Source organism: Anolis sagrei, chromosome 1 (assembly GCF_037176765.1).
Source record: "Anolis sagrei isolate rAnoSag1 chromosome 1, rAnoSag1.mat, whole genome shotgun sequence".
NCBI lineage: Eukaryota > Metazoa > Chordata > Lepidosauria > Squamata > Dactyloidae > Anolis > Anolis sagrei.
The window spans coordinates 243875104-243898083 of record NC_090021.1 but is presented as its reverse complement, the minus strand read 5'-3'; the positions used below and the strand labels follow the sequence as shown (position 1 = coordinate 243898083).

Below are 22980 nucleotides of genomic sequence, written 5' to 3'. Positions count from 1 at the left end.
GTTCAAAAGCTACAATTTATACATATTGTATTATGTATTGTAAAATATCACCAAGGTTAAATGCATTATCTTATTCAGTTCTTTTAAGAACAAGTGAACTTCAAAAAAAAATTAATGGATTTCATTAGTTTTTGTGTAGATGTGTATCTTCAAGTTGATTTTGACCAGGAGACACTGAGGCAAATGTAACAGGGTTTTCTTGGAAAGACTTGTTCAGAGAGGGTTTCCTTCTTGCTTTCCTCTGTGTCTCAGAGAGTCTGATTTGCACAAGTGAGTTTCCATGGCTGAATGGAGATTTGAATCCTCACCATAGGCCTCATCTACGCTGCCATATAATGCAGCTTGAAACTGCATTATATAGTCAGTGTGGACTCATATAATGCAGCACAGTTTAACTGCATTGAACTGCATTATATGGGTTTATGCTGACCATATAATGCACCTTCAAACTGCATTATATAGCAGTGTAGATGGGGGGCATAGTCCAACTTTCAAACCACTATGCCATTGGTTTGCTTCTGTAAAATTGTTTTGTTAGCTCCAGTCATCCATGCACAAATGGCATGAAGAGAGAGATAATCCTCAACTATGTGTAGGGAGGAATTATCACTGGAAAATATCTCAAATGTATCCCCTACAAACCTTTCTTAATGAGACGTCTCTACCACCTTACTGTGACAATTCCCCACCCTTCAATTGTCAGTGACTCATCTTATGAAAACAACATCTTGTTGGTCAATAAGAATAAGATGTTATAGTTATCACATATGCAGCCTCCAGAAAAAACATCCCTTCATATGTAAGTCCATGGGTATTCTGAACTATTTCAAATGCTACCTAAAGAGCTTCTCTAGCCCAGCATGCAAATGAATTTGCGAGCTTAGTTGTTGTCTTTCCATAGAATCATTGAGTTGGAAGAGACCTTGTGCCAAGAAGCAGGAAAATTGCATTCAAAGGATGGAGCAGCTGAATTCTGTCATATACAAGTATGTTACAATCTCATGCACCACTAAGGATGAATTTTTGCCAGGTCTAACCCTAGAAAAGCCAGGAGTCTTATTGTCAGAGCCAGAGTTCAATCCTACGGCTCCAGAGTTCAGTCCTATGGCTATGAACTAATAGGAGAGTTTCTAAGCGTTTCATGAAGTTCAGTTTTCTTGAAACAGGTAATCACTATCTCATCCAAACTTTAGATGGAGGGATTTGTGTAGGTAGGACTTTCAAGTAAGGCTTTAGTCTTGGTACCTTTCTTTACACATTAAACACATTTTATAATTCTCAGGGAATAGGTATGCATTTAGATTATGAGCTATTACTTGGCTTTGGTTCTCAGGTATTTCTGTTCCCCATTATGAGATGTAAAAAGTCCTAATTGCAGTTGTGGTAGATCTAGAAAATGCAGTGTTTCTCTCCTTTTATATCTTTTTATAAAAGGTCCTTTGAATATGAGCATGATAAGCTGCCTTAAGTCTGTTGTCTCCTGACAAACTTAATACTGTCCATTTGCTTGGTGTGACATACTCAGACAAGGGGCTCTCCATTTACCCCAACGCTAGAAAATCAACAGGAATAAAGGCACTTTAGTTTTCATTTGTCAAAGCCCAGAGGATACCAAATCTGTGAACTATCTTCCTGAGAAGTAGCTGATATCCATTTTTCCACATGGTTATGAACTTAAAAAGTATGTCAAAAGAAATGTATTCCCAAGAAAGTGAAACCAAATGTCAAAATATATGAAGAATATATATTTGAGACCAGATGTTTTGTGAGCATAGAAAATGAAAGCCATGATGAGTTGAGAGGCAATAAATAAATATCATGAATGAATAAAAGTACTGATGAATGAGTGACAAACTGTACACAGGCTCTGGAGAAAGATTGTACTTTGGATCATTGGGTAATAGAAACTTTGTCTCTGATGCATGTGATTTCACTGGCCAGTGAAAATTGATTTAGATGTTAAGCTCGTCATCTCTATGGTTTTGAACTTCTGTTACAAAAGAACTAAATTTAGATAACCATGGGGGTAAAATACGTACAGTTGATTTATATGGGAAATTCATTTCTGGCACTTGACAAAACTCTTACGATTAATGCCCTCTGTTATATACTGGTATTACTAAACTGTTATGTTCTTTTTGATTAGGAATTGTCATGTTGTATTATGTTATATTTGCTTTGAGACAACTGTGGTCTTCTTAAAAAGGGAATAAATAAGACAGGGGCTTCACAGCAGGAGATTTACCCTTGAGCGCATTGAGTACGTATGATATTTTATTCATGCAAATGCAGTCTCAGTTGTTGCCTTGCTCAGAAACTTATACAGAAAAGAACTGTAAGGAGAAAAACCTGGGCATGCAACCCATTGAATGCAGTTATATAGTTTTATTGATTCACAAAATGCTGGCTCTGAGAACAGTCAGTGCTGTCACTGAAGCCTATAACAGGAAGATTTTTTTCATTCGATATTTATTTGTTTTGGCTTTTTTCCAGGGGAAGTTGCAAGTTTTTAATTGTGTCAGGATCTGCCTGCAGACTCTGCTAAATAGGCTGAAGGCTTGCCTCCATCCAAATAAGCTTCTGCAAACACCTTTGTTGTTACAAAAATTACTTACATGCAAAGCCATCTGCTCAATCCAGTGAACATATTGCACCCCTTTTTTGAAACACATTTGCACAATTCTCCTAAAGATTTAAGGGGGAAACTATCCACTTCCTGGGGAAAAGAGGAGTAATTCTTTGTGTTAGGAATGTCTGGCTATCAACCACACTAGTGTGTATTTCTGGAATGGGGCTGGGGAACCTGTGGTCATGGGCCCATGAACATACAGCCCATGAACCAGATGCAGCCTGTGAAGACCTTTAGTGCAGTCCATGGGCAAGGTCATGCCTCCTTGCACTTTTTGGCAAGGCTTCCTCTTTGACACCTGCCTGATGAGGTGAGTCTGATGACTGTGAAGGGCCAAGAGCTCGGGCCTCTCCTCAGCTTTACTCTGTTCCCATGGGCTTGATGTGAAGCTGAGGAGAGACCGGTGGTTCATCCTTGGGGCTTGAACCCCTTCCCAGCCTTGTGCAAGGGGAAGGGCTTCCCCTTCAGAAGGGAGGGGAGGAGAGGTGGCCTGCAGAAGGATTTGGGGAAAATCCTGGCCCTTCACAAGGGCAATGTTGTACAGGCCTGCTCTCGATATTACTGAACGTTACCTCCCTTAGGGGCCACGGTGGAACAGTGGGTTAAACTGCTATGCTGCAGAACTTGCTGACTGGAAGATGGTTTGAAACCATGGGACAGGATGAGCTTCGGCTGTTAGCCCCAGCTTCTGCCAACCTAGCAGTTCAAAAACATGCAAATGTAGGTAGATCAATTGATGCTGTTTGGTGGGAAAGTAACAGTGCTCCATGCAGTCATTCCAGCCACATTATTTGGGAGGCATCTACTGACAACGCCAGCTTTTTGGCATTGAAATGGAGATGAATACCACCTCCCAGAGTAGGATTCAACTAGACTTAATGTCAAGGGATAACCTTTAACTTTTAATTAAGTAACTTTTAATGTGTTCTTAATACAGTTATTTCTGAAACTTGTTTTGGGATTTTCTCCCATCAGACCAAGCCAGTATATGGTTAGGTATAATGGGGTCATCTTCGAGCAACATCTGGAGAGCAACAAGTTCTCAATCCCTGCTATATGTATACTTGGATGATTTCAGAGGGGGAACAGTTGTACAAACCACAAAGAACTATCATGAAGGTTCCTTCCCACAGTTTAGTAACTGCCTTAATGTTTCTTATTGGTTTACCTTATGCCAATAAATGAAATATATTTTTATTCCAAAAAGTAGCGAGTTACCCCAAGATAACTATTCCAGTAGAAACCCCTGGGAATTTGACACTAACATTGAGTCAGTATCTATTGTTTTCTATTTGTTTCATAAATTAGAAGATAATGAGCATTGAGCCTAAATTCAGTATTTGGGGTTCAGCTCTGTTCTACTTTGATGCCCTGCATATTCTCTGGGAGGGGTATGTATACACAATATCACTCTTGAACTTGCATGAGTAAAGTTGCAATCTGGAAACAGATTGTGGATAGCCATATTTAATATATGTTTTGCTGTTCTGTTACACAATTATGTGACAATATTGTAAATGTTCCAAATTTCACCTGATCTTGGAAGTTAAGGTGGGTTAGCTTTGGTTAGACTTAAATGGGGGACCAAGGATGAATACCAGAAGCCATAAGCCTAAGAAAATGTTATGAAATTCATGGGATTAACATAAAGCAACCAGCTCTCCGAGATTTACTATCCTTTTGTAGAGCTTGTAAAACTTATTTATTTAGGCTGGCATCTGAACCTTGCTGATTGAATTTTTCCTTGATTTTAATGTTATGTATTGCATGTGTATATTGTGAACCGCTCTGAGCCTTCGGGGAGTGGCGGTATATAAAATTGATAAATAAATAAATAAATAAATAAACTTGAAGGCACATACAAATACAAAATGCTGTCTTCTACGTATTAAAAGAGTCCATTGAGAATAGATCTTTCCTGGAGACATAGCTAGTCTTTAAGAATGAAATTTGCAGTCTTAATTTCATTCTTCCATAGTAAGATAAAGTATTGAATTGGTGATGTCATGGAGAAGCAAATCATTAAAAAAACAAAAAAACAGCAATTTTTCCAGAAAGGAAGAAGGAGGTCCAGGGTGTAACTCCTGAGGGCAATCTAAAGATATTACTCCAAAATAAGAAATTTTCCTTCAGTTTCCAAATTGCTAGCATTGCAGCAACTTAAAACTTCAAGGGAACTTGTAGAAAGACAGTTTATGCATCCCAAGAAAAGAAGCAGGCACAATTCCAAGGGAACATGAACACACAAAAAATGCAAGAGAGTTCTGGGTATGAAACATTTTTACAGTCTCACTTTGCAATGCTGGAAAATTATCTCATCTCCCAGTAGCTAGGAGATTTACTCTTCTAGAATTGAACATATTGTAGCCATATATATCCACTGCAGGGCTATACTGCAAATTTCTCTGTGACATGATCAGATTGCCTAGAATTAAGCAACTGCGTGCCACAGGATACATACTTCTACTAAAGCACTTGAATGAACAGGGTAGACAAAATTCAGTGTAAAAAAATTGAAGAAACGACTTGTCAAACAAAAGTTCACTGCATGGAAGAAATTCCTTGAAAGATGCTAAAGAATAGATGGTCACTAGATCCAAATCGCCTCTGTCACTCTAGAAATAAGTTGTGTCTCCTGGAGAAGGTATGGTAGTGTTTCCTCATGGAAAGAAAAAAGTGGGGTATAAACAAACATAATAATGGTGACAATAGCCCTAAAAGCTCCTTATCCTTCCCATGAAGCCCCTGAAATTGAAGAATTTCTGTGGGATAAATCTGGACTTTTGCATCCAGCCCACTCTCTTCCTCCATTTCAAATTTGTGTTATTTCTGAACAGCTGGAAAAGGGGGTCAATGTGGACAAGGCACACCACTTCCCTTCCCTTCTTGGAAGGAGGTGAGAAGGGAAACTAAGATGAGTCAGCTCAATAAAAGAGATCTGTGTCCTCCTGAACTGATAGATTTCCATGCTTCATTTTAGGTAGGAGAAAATAGGAAAAAAAATAATGAGACTGGTGGCTGTATTTGCTAGTAAGGTTTGAGATACATTTCACCCATATTCAAAGAGACTGAACACTAGGAAGAGTGATTGTTGGCCAGAATCTTAAGATTTCACCAACTACTTTATTCAGAGAGAGAGAGAGAACAAGCTAGGTCAACTGAATGTGCAAATTGCATTTTGTACTCTGTAATATCTAGTGTAATAAGCTGTCATCACGAGATGTTTTTCTGGTTCTATAATTATTCTTTTTGGATGCATTCTGCCCACTAAGCACATATACACACCAAACCAGCTTTGGATCAAGAACAAGATTAACATGTAGTAACAGGGGAGAAGAACCAGAGGGACAATCCACAGATTTCGGACCCTTCCACACTACACAATTATAGAACTATAATTCCATTTCAACGTTCATGGCTGCATGTTATGAGATCTTGGAATATGAAGTTTAGAAGTCTTATCCAGAGAGGTCTTCTAAACACCCTTCTAAACTTCAAATCCCATCGTTCTATCAGGTGGAGCCATGGCAACTGAAGTGAAATCATCAGGCTGTAATTGTGTGACATGAAAGAGTCTCTAAACATTAAATCTGCAAAAGTACTAAGCTTTTTCACACTCTATTTCTATGTCAGGAGAGGAAAACGTGTTAGTATGCCTTTCCTTTTAGTAAAACTGACCTCATGTGGGTGTGTATAGGGAATCCATTCAAATAAACCATTAAGTGGAGAGCTCTAATATTGCCTTCCTTTGTACTGAGGCTAAGCAGCAAGATTACAGTGATACCTTGTTGATGCAGAAAAGAGACACTGAAGGGCTTAAGGACATACCTCTTAGTATTGCACACACCTTTGATGCTTTTCTCTCTAGTCTAAGGAGGACTTATCACAAATTGAACTTTCTATCTGTGTGTGTGTGTGTCCATATGTGTGCATGCATGTTTGACAGTCTATGTTGCAAGCAATGGCTTAGTTGTATTTTCAACGGCACTGCTGTTTGAAAGGCAGAAGTAGGCAAACTGAAGAAGCACAACTACAGCTGGGTCTTTTTCTTAAAGTGTCTACTCACTGCACTTAGTACATGCTTAACAAAGTGTAGAAGAAGCCTTAAAAAAAGAGAATGGTTGTTGCAAGGAATTTAATAAGATAAAACAAGTAGTGAGGTGTGTATGTGTATTATTCTTTTAAAGACAGAAAACCGAGGCTTTGCTGTGTAATTCAGTGTTGTGATTTCTCCACTAGTATGCAATCCGTAGTATCTTTAGGGTACGTATTTAGTTCCTACACCCCTTTGCACATATCAATCCTATATTTTTCCTGATTATTGTATTTATTATGACTTTTGTTGGGAATGATCCTGGATTTGAACAATTCACATCTTCAAGACCAATACCATCATTAAAGATTTTTAAATACTAGCTGTCCCCTGCCACGCGTTGCTGTGGCCCAGTCTGTTGATCTGGAAAATAAAGTAAGTGTTGGTTTCTAATATATTTAATTTATTTATGCTTGTGGGTAAACAGTATTTCTTGCTGTTTCTTTGTCAGTGTTGATGTGGAGAGTGTCTGATTTGCCTACTCTGGAACATGCAACATATAATTGTCCTTCTTCAGGGGTCCCTTTCAAATCTATACTATATCTCTCTGTGTGTGAATCATATCTATCTATATCTGTGGCTGGATGGCTCTTTGTCAGGAGGGCTTTGATTATGTTTTCTTGCCCTGGTGAAGGGAGTTGGCCTGGATGGCCTTGAGTATTTTCCGTTGGTCATGGGGGTTCTGTGTGGGAAGTTTGGCCCCATTCTGTCGATGATGAGGTTCAGAACACTCTTTGATTACAGGTGAACTATAAATCCCAGTAACTACAACTCGCAAATGTCAAGGTCTATTTCTCCCAAACTCCATCTGTGTTGATATTTGGGCATATTGAGTGCTTGTGCCAAGTTTGGTCCAGATCTATCATTGTTTGAGTCCACAGTGCTCTCTGGATAAAGGTGAACAACAACTCCCAAACTCAAGGTCAATGCCCAACAAACCCTTCCAGTATTTTCTGTTGGCCAAGGGAGTTCTGTGTGCCACGTTTGGCTCAATTCCGTCACTGATGGAGTTCAGAATGCTATTTGATTGTAGGTGAACTATAAATCCCAGCAACTACAACTTCCTAAATGACAAAATCATAATTTTTTGAGTGATGGTCATTCCTTGTGTTGTGAGACATTTTGTTGCCAAATTTGGTGTGACTTCGTTCATTGGTTATTTTGTTTTTAAGGTACTCATTATGCACAGAACATTTATATATATATAGAAGATGGGATACTGCTTCCTGAAAAACCTCCCAGTCATAATACTGTTATGAAATGGCTGGAGAAGTCCTTTCTCCAGAGCTTCAGAAATGTGTGTTTCACAAGTGAACTAGGAAACAGATTTGTAGGTGTATGCCTTCAAGTTGCTTGTCAATTTATAGCAGCCCCATGAATTTCCTATGGTTTGGGGGTTTAAGGAATTCCCAGAGGTGGATTTGTCAATTCCTTCTACTGAAATATAGCCTACAAGATTTGGTATTCATTGGCAGTCTTCCATCCAATTGCTAACTAAGACAGACCCTGCTTAGCTTCCAAGATCAGATGGAATGTGGTGACTTAGTATTTAGGCTTTGCAAGTTTACCAGATTAGAGACATCACCCAGTTTAAAAGTGGAACCCTGATGATGCAATGGGTTAAACCCTCGTGCCAGCAGGACTGAAGACCGACAGGTTGCTGGTTCGATTCCGGGGAGAGCATGGATGAGCTCCCTCTGTCAGCTCTGGCTCCCAATGTGGGGACATGAGAGAAGCCTCCCACAAGGATGGTAAAGCATCAAACATCCGGGCATCCCCTGGGCAATGTCCTTGCAGACAGCCAATTCTCTCACACCAGAAGCAACTTGCAGTTTCTCAAGTCGCTCCTGACATGAAAAAAAGTTTCAAAGTATTAGGAAGGCCTATGTAGTGCAACCGAAAGTTATGTTCTTATACCCTTGCTCTATTGTAGCACAGTGGCATGACATAAAGAGCAATAGAGACATGCCCTTACAGTTCCTGAGAGTTAACTGTGAACAGCATCTCATGTTTTCATATATCGTCTCTCTTTCAAAATCTATGTGCATGCGCGTGTACACACACACCACACGCACATGCCTTTTTAAATTCCAACTCACATGTGACAATAACCAGCCCCACATTTGTTACAATAACGACTCTCATTAGAACACTGGTTCCAATCATGGCGCGGGAAGGTGGGAGGGTTTATTTCATGCTGGTGATTTCATCTGGAGTGATGTCACTGTTTAGGAAAAACACTGAACTCTCATGAAACAGTTCAGCATTGAATTCCTTCTCCTCCTAAATCTTTAGATTTAAAGAGACAAAGCATCCTATCATGTACATCTAATTCTGTATATTTTCCATAGAGGCAAAGGGTATATCCATAGAGGTAAGGGTATATCTAAACCATAAAATGAATGCAGTTTGACCACTTTAGCTGCCAGAGCTCAATGCTATGGAATTGTGGGAGCTGTAGTTCTACAAGGTCTTTAAGCTTTCAGAATGCTGATGCCTTGCCAAACCACAACCCCCTTGATTCCATAGCATTGAGCCACAGCAGTATGATGCACCCGGAATCATACAAAGGCATAGAAAGCATCACTGAGATATGTGTTCAAAGAATATGGAGAGATCTGGAGGAGAGTATGGGCACTTGGTCAGGGCAACATTCTATCTCTTTGTTTCTGGTGTATTGGTTGCACACATGTCAGTATGGGTAATAGCAACTCCCAGTAGACTAGGGAATTTGATTGACAAGCACATTTAGGCTCACAAAGCCAAAAAATGGGGAAACTTCTTCTGATTCATCAAGCCATTGGTTCTTTTCACTCAGTATTATCTACATGTGTGGAAAGTATAACTACATGTACTGTCACCCCCAAACAAGTTGCATTCCCAGTATCTTCATTTTGTTACCACTTCCAAAACCACTGCTAAAAATCAGTAGAGAGGCCAGAAGGCTCTCCCCCCCCCCCCCCAAAAAAAAAAAAAAAGAGAGAGAAAAAAGCACTGATTCAGGTTTTTCCTCCTGCTCCTGCCATGAGTTGACTGGGAACAAAGGCAGTAAAAAGGCAATAAAGTTTTGCTTCTCCACTTGAAATTACAAAGCATCTCATTTGCACATTATGTTTACCTCTGTGTGGTATGAGGCCCCAATCCACTATGCCAGAACAGTGGGGTCAATCTGTGATGTGATCTGAAGCTAATTCAACGTCCTCCTCCTTTCTGCCACTGATTTGAGAGGAGAGACAAAGAACATGCAGCCACTGGATGAACAGGACTGCATGACATTCCAAAGCTTCATATTACCCTGCAGATATATTAACCTGTCAAAACAAAACACACCAGAGGGGCTTCCCTTGCCCCTGCTGACTGCTGGTTCATGGTGGACAGTTCTGGAATAGCAGCAGGGGAGAGCTGTTGGCAGTAAAAAAGGGAATATTGTCTCTTTAAGCAGCTGAGCAAACCATATGCCAGCAGTGTAGCCCTTGAGTTAAACTGCATGTCTGTGTGCTGAGTAAGGAATGCGGTTGCATGCCTGACCCGTTAGCTATGACTGCTCCTTGGTAGATCAGTACGGCTGTTGCTCATGTGCTGAGCTCATTCAGGCTCACTGGAGTTGGCGCTGCACATCAGGGAATGAAGAGAGGAGGAGAATAATCCTGCTGAGAAGGAGCAGGAATATTTCTGTCCCATTCCCTCCCCCATTCCCTCCCCTTTTCATTTCTCCTAAAAGCTGGATCTCAGGGTGCCTCCAGCTCTCCCTTTCTCCCCCCCCCTTTTTTTTTTGGAAAGAGGAGGCTCCCTCCCATCTCCGCCAGCTGTTGTTTTCGGAGGGCAGGAGGTAGCTCTTGGAGAGACACAACCCAGCTGCCTGGATGCCTTTGGATATTATGATTGCTCCCTCTGAGGACCAGTTCTGGCCAGACACTCACAAGGGACAGATGAAGCTGAAAATCAGGGTGAGGCGGATGAAGGAGAGCAGGGACATGAGAGGTTAGTCTATTTACTGCTGTTCTTTTAGATGGGGAGGTGCAAAAGTGGAGGTGCAAAAGTAGTGAATGCATAAACAGATTGGGGTGAGAGATAGTGTTCTTAAACTGAACCTCTTTCTGCTTTTGGAATGTACAGGAGTATGTGTGTTGACAACTGGTATTTTGCAGCCACTGGACCAGAGAAACAACAGCACAAGTTTAAGATGTCAGTAGTAGTAATGGGTGGTCAGGTGCCCATTTTGCTGCATGTGTAAGATACAAGAAATGGGCATCAGTCCCTATGCATGCATACTTGCATAAAGCTCATTTATGAAATCTACCTCTGAGAATCGTGCTCAGAATTGGGCTGTCAAGAATGTGTCAGTGTGTCGTTATCTTCCTCCCTCCCTCGGTCCCACTCCCCAAAAACCAATTAACAGATGTACTGTTGTTTTGGGATCTTTCCGCTCAGCTGCAAAGAAATGGGTATTTACTGCTGATTGTTGTGATGTCCCCCTCTGGCCCTACACATGCAATGTTATGGTCCTCCTATCAAATTCAGGGGACCAGCCTCTTTTTTTTAATCTCAGAAGGCTGGAACTGTAACAAAAATGTTTAATTTTACTGTTGTGTTGGAAGACCTTGAAGCTGGCATGCAATAGGGAATGCAGTGGACAAAGGCAGATTCTTCCTTTCTTATGTAACCTATACACACTCACTTCTCCAGGACAGAGGGGTAGGGAGCGGTGGAAATTTCCTGGGGACATCCTTATGCATGAAGAAGCATTGCACATTCATTGCTATCTTTTTAAGAGGTCACTCTAGAAAAGGCAGCAATGCATAACAGGTTGTGTAGATGGAGGGAAAGGAAAGTAGGGGAAGCAGTGATCTCTAGAAAGAGAGTATAAAGACAGGGTGATTGCAGAACCCATTAAGAAAAACTACTCTATAAATCCCACTGTTTTGTTTCTCAATCTGGCTAACTGCCTTTCTCTTTTGGGGAATCCATGTGTCCAGGCAGCAGCTTATTACTTGCAAACCTAGATAAGGAGGGAAACGCAGGTCTAAAAACTAGAATGACCTACATTGCCAAATGGTGGAACCAGGCAACTTTCCCATCATTCCCACACTCTTTACAAAATGAGTATTCTCCTATGTGGGGCGTTGGGAGTCTTTTTTTTTTTAATGTCAGGCGATACATACTTGAGAGATGATGCTATTAGTAATAGGTCATTTATGGATATGACACATTTCTCTTTACTTAGAACCAGTAAAGCTTGTCCTGATGAGGAACATTAACCAGAGGAAAATCTGGACCAGCAACTCAGGAGATTAATTCTTGAACTCTGTCCTTGCCCTGTCTTTTAGAAGACAAACACACAAGGATTGCTTGCCTACTTACATGAGCATTTTAGGAAGTATGACAGGGTTGGCAAAGCCTTCAAACTGAAAAATGATCAGCTGAGGATAGTGAGTGTGGAGTCTTCTGGCTTCGTCTGGGCAGATGTTCATTTCTATGATGAGTGCACTCAGAGCATTTGATGTATGATTTGGGTGTTGGTTTATAAAATTTGGGGAAGTCAAGGGTCTTTTCACATTACACAGGTATACTATTATGATTCCATTTCAATTGCACTGATTCATCATATAGAATCTTAGGACATTTAGAGGATTCTCAGCTAGTAGCGGCCTCTGGGGCCTCACCAAACTACAAATGCCTAGGATTCCTTAGTATTTAGCCATGGTAGTTAAAGTGGATTCATAGTGCTATAATATAGTAGTATGGGCCCTTTCTATCCTTTTGGGTACATTTCAGATTCCCTTAAGGTAGGGAAAGACAGAAGATATACCGTAATGATCATCAGAGAGGTTTATTGCTTTCAAATGATCTGAACTGGGAAATGTAGAAAAACATCATTCTAGAGCTGGAGTGAGAAAAAAAGATAGCAGATGGTGCTAGCAAAAGAATAGAATGGTAGCCATGGCAAGAGGTCAGTAAATGCAAGGAGGGAGTGCAGTAAAAATCAATATAACAGAGGATTTTGAGGGGAAACAGCTGGAACAACCTACTGAGCCTTTGCACTGCAGTAATAGAATTCAAATAGGAACTTGATGAGGTAAGAGTCTAAAGCCACTTAACATGAGGGATCAGGGAAGGCAGTCTCAGAAGGGAGTAAGAGAAAGTGCCAAATTTCTTTCAGAATACTGCCTTGACCACCATAAAAAGATCAGTGTTTGACTCTGGTGAAACAGCAAATGTTGCCCTTGCACAAGGGGCCAGCGAGGCTGCGTCAGAAATGTGCCGAACGTTCTGGCCACTCTGATAATACAAAAAAGGATATTATGTAAAATTGGCCATTGTCCAGCAATGGATGAGCTAATTGAGTTGATATAAGGAGTGGAGCACCATTTGTTACATGAGGAAGGAAGCCAAACCTGCCTTTCGCTAATTCTGTAAGGGGGAGAAAATGCTGCCAAGTGTCCCTGCCTGATGCCTGGGTTTTGGTATAGAGTGGACACAAGCATTATTAAAATGCTGTTTTGCTATTTCTGGCCTGATTCAACAGCCCAACCATGCTGTTCAATTGGGATGGTTTTTTAGTTGCCCACTTATCCTAATCTGAGCAAATATGTGGCACACACATCAAAATAGCATAATTGCCTACCTTTTCATTTTTATGCTTTTTTCCTACTCAAAAATAAATATCTGCCCAGGAAAAAATGTCAGATGTGAAGCTGTGCTGGAAGTGTTGTCCCTGCTTTCCTCCAGTTTCTTCAGCTGTGCAAGAGTCACAATTCTTTTGTGTCAGAGCTATACTAAGCAGTGACAAAAACATACTATTCATGCTCAAGAACTCCGCTTTATGTAGAAACAAAAAAAAATGTAGGTTTCTGTATTGCACTTAAAGAACTGGGTAGGAGACAGCAGCACCTTTAGCAAAAGGGGTGTAAAGTTGTGAAAGCCAAGGAATTTTCAAAGCTTGTACTGATATTTTCAAGTATTAAAATTTAGTACCCCCTCCTTTTTTCCATTATGAAAAAGATGCTAGAGGAAACAAGGTGTGCGTTCCTAAGGATTTGCCATGTTGACATAAGGATACAGTTCTCCTTATGCAGCCTGTATATTTCTCTTTGTTCAATGCCCATATTTTCTAGTGTACAATTATTGAATTTTTATTGAATAAAAAGAAGAAAATAATGTGTCATTCCCCATGGCTTGGTAATAATATGATTTTGACTTTGGGGTGGAGTGAACAGGAGATAGATGAATGTTTTAAAATTGTTTTATAATTATATTATGTGCATTACATTATAAATAACTAAGCCAGTCACATTTTGCTGTCATTGATGGAAAATTTGCCTATGTAAGGTAAAACAAAAAGTGCTTTTCATTATAAGCACAAGCAAGGCTTATTCAAATGTTCTGTGAACTGAGCTGCAGCTTTCCATTCTCAGTGTTTTAGATTAGTATTACTAATATAATATCCATTGGGATTGCAATAATACAGCCTCTTTTAAAAACAGGAATTATTTCTTATTTATGGATGAGGACAGAGATAATAGCACCACATACCTATGATAACCCAAAAATTCTTATACTATGCTCCAGAAAGAAGTAACACCCTAATTTCATGTCTAAGAATCATCAGTAGTGGATTAGAGCCTATATTTCATTCACAGACATGCATTGAAAATCTGGGATTGGGAGGGAGTACTGCACCTTTTTAAAATTCCCAACCAGATTATTACAAGGTGGTTAAGGAATGTCTTTGCACTGCCCGATTGCATTAAGGCATCTCCAGTAAGCTCCCTTCGCTCTTCTGTTTCACGTTTATGAAACAAAATCCCTATGGTACTTGGAAACACTACTTGGGAAACACTCGTGCTGAATGGAGAGAAGCAGCAGGGGGTCATAAGATGGGGTATGTTTGTGTGTACAGTTGCCTGTACTCCTCCCAGAAGCATTTTTTTAATGTCTGCTACAGGAGCTGTCCAGAAAAGACACGTATCAATACATAACACCCAGGACGACAGCTGTGCTGGGGCTTTTTGTAAGGTGCATGTGGGTTGGGGTGAAATCCTATTTTAAGGTATATGCCCTTTAACACCTCTAGTTCCTGTTAGATTTAAATTTTATCACTCAACTTCCCTAGCAGGTGGCTTCATGCTCCATAGAGTGGAGTAATCCCTTATTTTCAAAGTAGACATACACACTCACATAGCATGTTTGAAAAAGATGGACTTGATTTGAAATTGCAATATCTCTACAACCACAAACTACCAATGAGTGAAACTTCTCCCATTTGAAAGAGTTGGACATAGAGTTTCAAAGGATTACTGCTAGACCCCTCTCCTAGCACACAAACAGCCCCTTGTCACAGTCATTTGCAAGATGGCCACCCCTGTGTTTGTATGTGTGTGTGTGTGTGTGTGTGTATCACACACACACACAAATAATGGACCCATTTTTCCTACTTAACACAAAATAAAATAACATTTCAGTACTAATTAAGTATTTGCTGTCCAAGAAAGTCAAGAAAAACAGAGGAATTGATTATTGTGGGCTTATTAAACTAAACCATAATTGTCACAGTTTCTTCCTGCTGAAGGGATATTTCTCAGACTCCACTCAGTTTGAACCAAGGCAAGCATCTGTCTGGTTGCAAGGAACAGAGGAAAATGCCTTTTCCCCTAAAGAAGAATAGAGCAAAAATGCATGTGCCTTGCAAAGAAAGCTAAGGCTGGCTGCACCTATTGTCCTCACTGACACAACTTTGGTATGGCAAGAAACAGATGGAAAGGTTGGGTGGCACATTGTTCTCAAAATTAATAGACTGTGAAGTGTGAGCCATACAGATGCTGGCATAGTTAGTGCACCAATGACTGAGCAAGCCTTTTGTCTGGATCCTGCGGCTTTGTTCTAAATTGGTGCAGGACTGATGTTCAGTTGATCCATGCCACAATGCAGACTGCAAAGGCTGGTTGCACATCAGTGCATGGTAATGTTGAACCAGTCTGTTGTTTTTCTGCCTACATAAAAACAGCATAAAGAAACTGCAGTTCTGAATAATCAGCGTATTATCTTTGATGCTACAATTGCTAGACTTTATTAATTCCTGTTTTTAAAGGAAATTATTCAACACAGCCTACAAGTATGGTTTGTGTGTGTGTGTGTGTGGGGGGGGGGGGCATTGGAGCAGAGTAAGATCTTTTTTCAAGATCATTGTTCCTGAAAATGAGAGGATTTGTTATTTGAAAAGGTGGGATGAATGAGAGGGAACTGGCAAAAATGGCAGCTTCCCTTGACAGCATCAGAAACCAGAAGTATATGGCAAAGAACATTGGCAACCTGTACATGACTTGATCATGAACTTGGTGAGCTCTTTTAATATAAACCAGGTTTCAGTGTTTAATATTTTAAAAATATGTCACTGTGTGCCTCTTTTATTTGATAATGCACTTTTCTTAAAGTCAAAATGTAATGTAATACGAAGATAGAATATATACATATACAATCTCCTAAAACTACACCAGACTATCTCTCAAATCTGACACACAGACTTAAAGTCTACTTTGTGTGTTAAAAACCATATGGGGACATTCCAAAATGTCTGAGATTGGCTATAATCAATCACACTGTTTTAAAAAGGTTGCAAGCTTCCTTCTGGACTTCAATTTAATTAAATCTAGAGGGGGGGGGGGGCGGCAGCAAAGAGCAATGTAACCACTGCATCACAAAAGAAACAAGATGAAGGAGTAGGTGAAGAAATTGACATATTTGAGATGAGGGCAGATATCTGTTTTCGCTCTGGGGTGCTGAAAGATCCATTTTCTATCAGTCCATTATTTGGTGGGAGAGGCTTCCCAGGCTCCCTTTCCTGCCATTTTAGGCATTTAGGCTGCTTTACTCCAGAGGAGAGGCACACAGCTGCAGGCAGGTGCATGCTTTAAGGAGGCTTCTTACCTGTTTCTACTCTAGAGGAGAGGCCCTCAGCTGCAGGCAGGCATGTGTGCTTTCTCTTCCAGGCCTGCATGCCACACACACACATTTTCCAAGGCAAGGAAACAAGTTCTGACTTTCTTACTCTAGAGGAGGTGCTTGGCTGCAGGTAGGCATGCTTTCTGGGCATGCATGCCACACATTCGCTCTTTACAAGGCAAGGAAGCATGGAGTACCACAAGCTCATGAAAGGCAGGCAAGGAGCCAGGATTGGCTCCCACTTGCTTTCATGTTGAGCTGATTTTTGTACCTCAAGGGGCCTTCCCGTTATGTGCTCTTGAAGGTAACAAAAGTAATGACAGAACAGATGTACTAAAGGAAAACGGTTCCACACACAACTCTAAATAATAGTAATAAAAAGTGTGCAAAGACAGATATGATGAACAAAAAAAATGGAAGGGAAATTGAACACTTGTTGCAGATGTACCTTGCTTATGCTGAAATTGAGCATCAGAATTTGGGAAGAGAATGACAGAAAAGTTAAAAGTGTGGCCAAACAATCAGAAGTTTAAAATGACTACTTTGAAAATGGAAGCAACTATGAGAGGGAACGCTTGGGCAGCAGATGTGATAAAGACAAAGGAAAACGATTCCAAATCTTTGGTTTTTAAATATATATATAATGAAAATACGAATACTGGTGAGGAGTAAAGTGAAAAAAATAAGTAACACCCAACTCACTGAATGGTGAACAGAAAAAGAAAGAAAGAATATCAAAGGATAGCAAAAATGCAGAGACGTTCATGAAAGATGGCATTATTTACAAATGCAGAGAATCTGACATGTGTGTGTAGGTGTGTGTGTACTAAAATAATTTTTCATGATGAAAAACATGCTAAGCACTTGAATATAAACAGTTGATTAGCACCACCATATGAAACAGACTAGTGTTTCTCAAGCAAATGAACCTACATCTTACAGTTTCAAAATACTTTTTTAATGTGTTGAAGGACAACTCATAGAGATTACATCCCAACCTATGACTTTATTGATTTCCGTTTCAAAGGTTCCAAAGCTGTCCGCTTGAACTCTTGAGATATGTTTCCTGAATAGTTGCTAGTAGCTGGGATCTCTTATAACTGCTAAGAAGTTGATAAACCATGAGTGAATCCATTGGAAGTTGGTTCTGTGGAAAATTGCAGAAATCCTGTAGATGGCTTGTGGATGTTTGTTTGTGTTCCTCTGGAATACAGGCTTTGGCCACTCTCCCGTAGATTTAATGTTTTGTCTTGAATAGTCATTGTTGTGGCCCAGTCTTCGTATGCATGTTAAAGGGATGAAGGTAATATCTCACTCACATATAAATGGGAATATACTCAAACTACAAGAGGTTTGAATACTATGGTGAAGACACTAGAAACATCCCTAAGGAGATGTACTCATAAGAAAATTGACATATTAATCTTGTGATTTGTGTGGGTTTTTCCAGAACTGTACATGTAGTTACGTAATAGTTTTACTATCCATATATTGTCTAACTCAGCCTAGTAAACAGTCATTTATTCGATCAGCAATCTGAGAACATATGGTGGGAAAATCTCTGTCTTCAGCTCAAAATCACTGGCTCATATATGAATTCCAGTATTCCAAAGGGTCCATTCAAAGTCAAGAGGCACATTCTCACATGTTGCCGGTAAGTGATAATTGGTCTCACCCAAGAATGTTTGTAGTGGTGTCACCACAACCTTCCCTGATACCTTCTTCAAAAGGGGTGTGTGTGTCTGGAGGGGGAGGCGTTAGTAATTGGATGAATGGGCAGTGGTTACCATAAACCATAGATAGGGACTAAGATGCAAGTTTTCCAAAATGACTGTAGCACTGTGTCTTTCAAGACAGTAACTTTGAAAAGAAATATAGAATTATCCCACTGTCTTTCAAGGCAGCAATCATCACTCGATATCTCTTTTTATCGCTTTTAAAAAGGTGTATCAGCTTTGTCAACTGGTATAAGTGGCAAAGAATAGTAAACAGTTTATATATTATCAAAGAAATCAAGTTTGAAGAAACCCCAGTAAGATTGAAATTTTCCATCTGCAATCTTTTGTTTGGGATAAAAACATCAACAATTTCCTGTTGGTTATACACTAGCTGCAATATATCTGCATCAGTTATCTAAAAATTACTTTCCCTCAATAAGCATTTTAAGATACAAGTGATTACTTGTATGAAAAATGATTGTAAAAGGTATTCTGAGAAAAAAAATGCACAAGACTTAGATTTTGGACTCACCTGCTATAAAGGGGATCAACGACACACTGGGCAGAGGGGACAACAATCCCACCGCTGCCACCAGTGTAACAAAGATAAACGCTATCTTGGGCAGGGGGGACACACAATCCCACCACTGCCCACCAGTGTGAAGGGTTTAGCGTTCAGCTGGACACTACTTTAACAAGAATAAATGACTGTGACAAAGGGGGAAAGTCTCTCTTATCCCACCTCAGTAATATTATTCAGTGACCAACTGTATTAACGTTGTTAATGACTGATGTAATAGGTAGATTCGCCGCCACCACCTCAATTATATGTCTGAGGAAAACATAAGTGTGAATGTGAAAATAGGTAAAGTTTGTCCAAGCCCTTAGTTCTTCTATAACGGCTGCTTCTTTCGCTGACTGGACTGAAATTAGAATTGCTTTTAGACTTGCTGAGATCTGATGATTGTGACAGACCGAGGCAGACACCAGTTTTAAGATGAAACTATAAACAGGTTTATTTGAAAACTTGATGAACAAATCAACTCTTAATAAGAGTGGTACAAAAGCTTAATGCATTTCAGAGGCTTAGCTGGTTAGACAAACAGTCTTCTCTTAAGACTTTTACTTTTGTTTCTTGTGAGTTCCTTGCTTCACACTGGTCTCTACACTGACACAGTGTGTCCCTGAGAACAGTCCACTGACTGCCTCACAGAGCAAACCAGGCTTTCCTTCACTGACCCTACTATGTACAGTGACTCAGGAACCTTTGCCTTTCCTATGCTCTAACTACAAGGCTCACTTCAAAAGTTCTCTCTCCCTGCCTAAAATCTTCTCAGCTCCCTCTTCCTAACTATCCTTCTACAGTCTTCAATGTTTAAAGCTCAACTCCCCGCTTGTCAAAAGACACAGCCTTTTTTCCCTCTAAAACCTAACTCCTCCCCTGACTGCTCTAGCCAATCAGGAGCCGGCTGACTCCTCCCTCTTGCCTCTTAGCTCTCCTGCCTATCTCTCAACATGTCAGCTACTGACTTCAGGCCTCGGCCTTCCTGGCAAAAGGTTAGACTCATTACACCTGCACAAGAAACCTTGAAAGAAAAATGAAATTTAAGAGGTGTGTGTGTGTAGGGGGGGGGGTGAGCCATTCCCTTCCCTGCCAACTCCTTGATGATGTGACTAACAACTTGCATTGTTATCAGTATTGTAGAATGAGGAAGTGTCATAACACTATACAATGTTTGATGTCCTATAACAGTAGTGTCAAATTTGTGGCTCTCCAGGACTACAGATCCCAAAATTCCTGGCCACTGGACAAGTAGACTAGGGCTTCTGGGAGTTGGAGGCCCAAACTTCTGGAGGGACACAAGATTGATACCTCTTTTCTAACAGTTCACCATTTGATTTCAATATTCTGTTTGTACAATGCTATCATTATATGCAAGGTAAAGGTAAAGGTTTTCCCCTGACATTAAGTCCAGCCGTGTCCAACTCTGGGGGGTTGGTGCTCATCTCCATTTCTAAGCCGAAGAGCCAGTATTGTTCATAGATACCTCCAAGGTCATGTGGCCAGCATGACTGCATGGAGCACCGTTACCTTCCCACCGGAGCAGTACCTATTGATCTACTCATCTTTCATGTTTTTGAACTGCTGGAATCGCAGAAGCTGGGCCTACCAGTGGCAGCTCACGTCACTCCCTGGATTTGAACCTGCGACCTTTCAGTTAGCAAGCCAGTGGAGGCTCCATTCAAATAACTTATGTAAAGACATAGGTTACTACATCAGATGAACAAGCTGACCGAGATAACCAATATTGTTAACTCAGTTAAAAAAGATAATTCATTCCTCATATTACAAACATGGAGCTCCTTTTCTTTGCTTTTTATCATTCAGCATACCCTGCAGGCATGTTACCCTTCTGTTTTCAAGCTTGCTTTGTTAACTGTAAGGGCAGGGAGGCTTCCCACCCTCCAAATTAAATTTGATGACTTAAGGTTATAGGCAGTAAATCTGAGTTCAGCATAAAATGTGAGATTCTCTAACAAAAAATTTGTAGACTGTGAAAAGCACTAGGTGGGTGGGCATATTCACAGTTGGTGAATTGTATATTGTCCTCATTTAATATAGCAGGAAACTAATTCCTTCACTCCTGCCACTTAAGTGTTACTAAATATGAAGGTCATTTTTCTTCTTTTTGCATTTTTAAATCAAGCCCATCTCTCCTGCTATTTATGTGAAATTTCTAAATAGAGCAACACATTGAGCTTTGTTACATGCAGAATCACTCCCATTCAGAGAGACATTGATCTGAAATCTCATCTCTGCTATAAATTCACTTAATTGCCATAAGCAAGATCTGGACATGAAATTAAGCAATATTTTTAAAAGAATTTTTATGTTCATATTTTTGTGTACATTACAATTGCAATAATATAAGGATTATGTGTGAATTGCCAGCTATTTTTGTTTTCTATGCTAGGAAACGTGAAGTAGCATGTATTGTTTTTAGCTTTACATTTTCTCTTCTAAGTCCCTTCCCAGTTTCTGTGTAGTGACAGTGGGAAGAGGGGAACAACATTGTTTCAAGGCATTATCTATTCTAAAGATGTGGTAATCCAACCACTATTCCCATGATTAGGTGTTAGACAAGATTATAATGTGTGCATGTGAGTCTCCAAAGAGTTTATGATAAATTCAACTTTCAGCTAAGCATACCATCAGAAGCCTTTATTGAAAATTTAAGAGTAAGCATGCAGTAATGTCAGTTGTTTCTAATACAATCAAGAGTGACAACTGATTTACTATGAACATGGACCTTAACTACCATGATTCAATGGTACAGAATCTAGGGATTTGTAGTTTGGTGAGGAACCAGCATGTTTTGGCAGAGAAGGCTAAAGCTCTTGTAATACTACAACTCCCGAGAATCCAGAGTGTTGAGCCATCCTTGGTACCTGCAGAATGGCCTGAGATCAGATTCCTTAATGCGCATATGTGACACTTAAGGCCTGCGAGTCGAATCTTGCCCAACATGTCATTTTATTTATTTATTTATTTATTTATTTATTTCAAATATTTCTACCCCGCCCTTCTCTACCCCCAAAGGGAGACTCAGGGCAGCTTACAGCCAGCAACAATTCAAAGCCCCACATATACAACAAATAAGCAACAATTGCGTAAGTTACAACATTAAAATTAGATTAAAAACCATTTAAACAGTACAAATTGAATTGGTTGGCCCACTAGATGCTGTAATATGACTCCTGTATTCTTCATCATTAGACACCATGACTACAACTGATGGGAGTCGTGATACAGTAACATCTGGAAGGCTATAGTTTGTTCTTTTTCATCAGAATATTGGGATCTGAATTTAGAAACAAGGCTTGTGGATAGGATGTGTGACTTTAAAATGTTCTTTAACCTTTCCCAACTTCAGAGCAACAAGTGCTGTTGGATTGCAATTCCTGTTATCCCTAGTCTACATAGTAGATAATCAAAAGTGATGGGAGTTGTCATTCAATAACATCTGAGGAGCAAATCGGGTAAAAAGTACAGAGCACTGACCATTATGTAAAAAAATATGGTTGGCTCTCTATATCCATGAATTTTCTGTCCATAGATTCAGAGGCCCTTTGAATGCAACCATAAGGCTGATATTGCCCTCAATGAAAATGAGTCTGACAACCCTGCCGTAATGTTTCCATGATTCTTCGCATAGCTTAAATAGGGAGATTGAAATGTGAATAGTGTGATTACAAAAATTAGGGTTTGTGCCAGCACTAATTTCTTTTCTTTCTCTGCTAAAATCTAGGTGAGTAGGTGCTGCGTCGTGAGGTCTTAATCTTTTGTAATGTATTTCTTATGTTATGGTTATAAAAGAATGAGATACCCAGACTGCTCTTCATATTAGATCCCTGTTCTTATCACATTGCTTTCATGTACGGTAGACCACTATCTCAATCAGTTGGGGTGTTTGCTAGTATTTGCTAGTCTAAATACTCCAACAAAGTTTGAATGGCTTTGGCCGGCCTCAGGATTCCAAATAGGGCAAGAAAAAACTCCTTATCCCAAAGCTTCAGCCAGACTTGCTGCCAGAGAAAGC

The 22980-nt window shown here is 40.0% G+C and overlaps 1 protein-coding gene across 3 annotated transcripts in view; it reads left to right on the top strand.

Moving 5' to 3' along the window:
• The window catches only part of DUSP8 (dual specificity phosphatase 8), a 114699-nt gene that overhangs the window by 70471 nt on the left and 21248 nt on the right, over positions 1–22980 (top strand). The window contains exon 1 of one of the 3 annotated variants that reach the window (XM_060768785.2): positions 10245–10703. The exons of the other annotated variants lie outside the window; for them this stretch is intronic. Coding sequence (XP_060624768.1) covers positions 10586–10703 — 118 coding nt within the window. The 5' untranslated portion in view covers positions 10245–10585. Of the gene's footprint in view, positions 1–10244; positions 10704–22980 lie in introns of those variants that run through there. 3 annotated transcript variants of the gene reach the window in all.